The sequence below is a fragment of the Anarrhichthys ocellatus genome, unplaced genomic scaffold (genome assembly GCF_004355925.1).
Source record: "Anarrhichthys ocellatus isolate YVR2014 unplaced genomic scaffold, GSC_Weel_1.0 scaffold6422, whole genome shotgun sequence".
In the NCBI taxonomy this organism is placed as follows: Eukaryota; Metazoa; Chordata; class Actinopteri; order Perciformes; family Anarhichadidae; genus Anarrhichthys; species Anarrhichthys ocellatus.
In genome coordinates this window covers 1903-2819 of record NW_022286396.1, presented here as the reverse complement: position 1 = coordinate 2819, position 917 = coordinate 1903, and the positions used below count along the sequence as shown (strand labels likewise).

At 56.3% G+C, this 917-nt stretch overlaps 1 protein-coding gene across 1 annotated transcript; it reads left to right on the top strand.

The window, feature by feature from the left end:
• The first annotated feature begins 16 nt into the window (after positions 1 to 16).
• On the top strand, positions 17 to 911 carry LOC116380212 (integrator complex subunit 3-like). The gene is made up of 3 exons (XM_031842156.1): positions 17 to 207; positions 278 to 431; positions 524 to 911. The coding sequence occupies exons 1-3, from the start codon at positions 125 to 127 to the stop codon at positions 599 to 601; spliced, it is 315 nt and encodes a 104-aa protein (XP_031698016.1). The 5' UTR covers positions 17 to 124; the 3' UTR covers positions 602 to 911.
• Positions 912 to 917: the final 6 nt, after the last annotated feature.

Below are 917 nucleotides of genomic sequence, written 5' to 3'. Positions count from 1 at the left end.
CACACACACTCTCTCACACACTCTCTCACACACACACACACACACACTCTCACTCACACACTCACTCACACACTTGAACTCACACTCTCACTAATTGGTAATTGATCAGTGATTGATTGTGTTCATGTTGTCAGTCTTCACTCAGACTCCGATCCTTCAGGCTCTGCAGCACGTTCAGGCCAGCTGTGACGAAGCACACAAGATGAGGTACACACACACACACACACACACGGGTGAATGACATCACACCCGGTGCTGATGACATCACTTCCTGCAGGTTCAGCGACCTGTTTGCTCTGGCGGAGGAGTACGAGGACTCTCAGTCGAAGCCTCCCAAGTCTCGGCGTAAAGCTCCCGCCTCCTCGCCTCGCTCCCGGAAAGGAGCAGCGCCTCCCACCAACGAGGAGGAGAGCGGCTCCAGCAGCGCCTCGGTACGTATACACGACCCACCCGGGTCCTGGTCTGACCCGGTCTGACGTGGCTTTGGGGTTAGATGACAACAACAGTGTGTTCTGTGTTTCAGGAGGAGGAGGACTCGAAGCCCAAAGCCCCCAAGAGGAAGAGGAAAGGCTCATCGGCCGTCGGCTCGGACAGCGACTGACGGACGCTCGGACCAATCAGACGCCGGACTGTCAGCGAACCCGAGAAAGCCCCGCCCCCTCCCGACAACACGCACTGACCGCCATGGGAGGGGCGGGGCATCGGACACCATGAGACTGATGCTGTTTCCACGGAGGAGACCGTGTGGCTTCTATGTGGCGCTTCTCCCCTGATGCACTTGGAGGAGGAAACCAGCAGACTGATTTTAACAACATGATGATGAAATACGATGAAGAAGATGAGTGTGGTGGTTTGTGGGTACTTCTGACCCCCCTTTTTGTATTTTCTCTTTTTTTGGAGGGGGGGGGGGGGGGGGG

Coding starts and splice junctions, on each gene's coding strand:
- LOC116380212 (XM_031842156.1), top strand. CDS start 125: ATGTTGTCAGTCTTCACTCAGACTCCGATCCTTCAGGCTCTGCAGCAC. Junction 208..277: donor GACGAAGCACACAAGATGAG/GTACACACACAC, acceptor CACTTCCTGCAG/GTTCAGCGACCTGTTTGCTC. Junction 432..523: donor GCGGCTCCAGCAGCGCCTCG/GTACGTATACAC, acceptor TCTGTGTTTCAG/GAGGAGGAGGACTCGAAGCC.